The 2,218-nt window shown below is 48.1% G+C and overlaps 1 protein-coding gene across 2 annotated transcripts in view; it reads right to left on the bottom strand.

The window, feature by feature from the left end:
- PDE6C (phosphodiesterase 6C, cGMP-specific, cone, alpha prime) overlaps nucleotides 1-1,982 on the bottom strand; it is a 31,207-nt gene extending 29,225 nt beyond the window's left edge. Inside the window, exon 1 of one of the 2 annotated variants that reach the window (XM_004680616.2) lies at nucleotides 1,533-1,982. In XM_004680616.2, coding sequence (XP_004680673.1) covers nucleotides 1,533-1,982 — 450 coding nt within the window. The remainder of the gene's footprint in view (nucleotides 1-1,532) is intronic. The other variant, XM_012723400.1, reaches the window with a different exon arrangement.
- Between the last annotated feature and the right edge of the window lie 236 nt (nucleotides 1,983-2,218).

Raw genomic sequence — 2,218 nt, forward strand, 5'->3', positions numbered from 1 at the left:
CGTCAATCTGCCTGTTCTGTTCCCCACTCTGTCTCTGGTGAAGCCTCTCACCGCCCCTGAGCCTCTGGCCTGTACCCCAGTTCTGTATGAACAAATAAATAAATCTTTAAAAAAAAATCTGTAGAAAAAGTATCTTGCAAGTCACTTTCTTAAATTTGATGTGTTAGTAAATTTTGGAATTGGGCTCAGCTGGAGATAGGTAAGACACATCCTCCCATGAGAAAGCCCACGGGTGTGTGGGTCTGGCCTCCCAGGCAGGTCTAGAGACCTTTGCCCTACTGGCACATATCAGTTCAGTCACCTGAGGAGCTGCAATGGGCCTTGGAAACCTACTCAAACTTGGTAAAGTCACTGAAGAGAGGGATCATAAAGAACTCTTTGGTATCCAGCAGCAACCCTTGCACCTGTGGCTGTCTTGTGCTTGTTTGCAGAGTATTGCTAATGTTTGACAGCTTCTGTGCCTTCTGGATCGTGTGGCTCTCCTGCTGTATCAGCTTAGGAAACTTGTAGGGGATTATCCTCCTCCAGCTGCCCCCTTCTGTAAACAGCACAGGCAGCATTTCAGGGGTCCCTCCCGATCAACTCTGTCCCATCATGATTCACTTCTCCCCCTTTGTTAATAGCAAATCAATACGATGGGGCACATACATAGAGAAAACTCCAAACTGGTACCTGTGTCTATTACTGAACAGGGAATTGTGGGAGATTTTCATGTTCATCTTGTTATCACATTTTATAAATTTTTCTGAAATGAATGAACATAACAGGGATAAGAAAGGTTTTTTGTTGTTGTTTTTTAAAAAAAAACAACAGTTTGTGCAATATGCTGATGGACTTCAGGAGGGTCTAAATGTCCCATTTACATCTGTGTGGAGGGTTGGGATGCCCCATTGTGATTAACCATCACCAAATTAATTTTTTAAATTATTCTAATGTGAACATCTAAACGTTCAAATGGTGTGATTTGTTTTTCTTTGTACGCTTGGTGTATAGGTGAGAGAATCCATGTGTGAGCCAATTCATCCCAAAGAACTGAGAGTCTTCAAGGGTTTGGATGAAAGACATGGGCTGCTGTCCAGGAATCCTGGCATCTGTTATGCTGCCTGGTCTAACCAGTGGCCAGACTGCTTGGCAGAGTTGTGCAGAAGGATGTGCCCAGAACACAACGGAGGTTGTAGGCGTGGCCTGCACTAGGCCCAGGTAAGTCTGCTTGATAAGATGCCAGCCATTACATGGGGCACACTAACCTAAAAAGTTAGTCATGTTTTATCTGAAACTTATTTTCTTAATGGAGTAACATTGGCTTGCATCACTGGACATGGTTATGTGAAATTTAAGCTACACTAGATATCTTGTACTTTCGTTTGCTACATCTGGCAAACCTTGACCTGGGTCTCCTCAGCCCTTGCTCTCCAGGTTAGAGCCAAACCCCAGTCACAGGGATGGTCCTCTGGCTCCTAGCTCTCTTTCCTATTGTTCTTCCCTGGCCCCCCAAGATCTTATCTCTGCCCTACTGTCATAAGGACACCTACCTTGTTCACATCTGGGACATTTAGGGGTTTCTTCATGTGAGCAACCCAACCCACTATCCCGATGTCCAGTGGAAACACGACTTCTCGGTCAGGAACTACCAGGTTGTCCTCAAACTTGGAGGTCGGCGTGACATCAAGCAGCTTGGAGGCCACCTCAGGAGTGCCATTGCGGGCCCGGCATGTGAACAGGCTGCAGCGGTCGGCCCCCAGCAGCTGGGCCAGCCTCTGCAGAGCCTGGTGCACAGCCAGGTCAGCGCTTCCTGCCTCCTCCCGCGTGGCCTGCAACAGTTCCAGGCACAGAGCTGACTCCTCTGCTGGTGTAAGGCCAGGGAAAGCTGAGCGGGCCACCACCGGAGCCTCCACCTGCAGCTTCTTGTCAAAGTACTCCTTGGCGAACCCAGGGTTGTCCTCCAGGTATTTCTCCACAGCCTCTTGGTTGAGATCACCCATGGTGACACTCTGCTGCAGTTCAGAAAAGCTGATGCTCAGAGCACTTCCGGTAATGGGCATCAGGAAGGAAATGCATCCTGGTCAGGTTATTGAGCAAACCCCAAGGCTTCTCCCTGGACCCCCAAAGGTCAAGCTGAATGATGGTGGCTGATCAGAGATTTCAAACTGCCTGTAACTCTTGGGGTGTGACAGAAGGTCCTGGCTTAGAGTGGGATTTGGGAAGCATAGGATTAAAG

The sequence above is a fragment of the Condylura cristata genome, unplaced genomic scaffold (assembly GCF_000260355.1).
Source record: "Condylura cristata isolate star-nosed mole 26May11 unplaced genomic scaffold, ConCri1.0 scaffold00011, whole genome shotgun sequence".
NCBI lineage: Eukaryota > Metazoa > Chordata > Mammalia > Eulipotyphla > Talpidae > Condylura > Condylura cristata.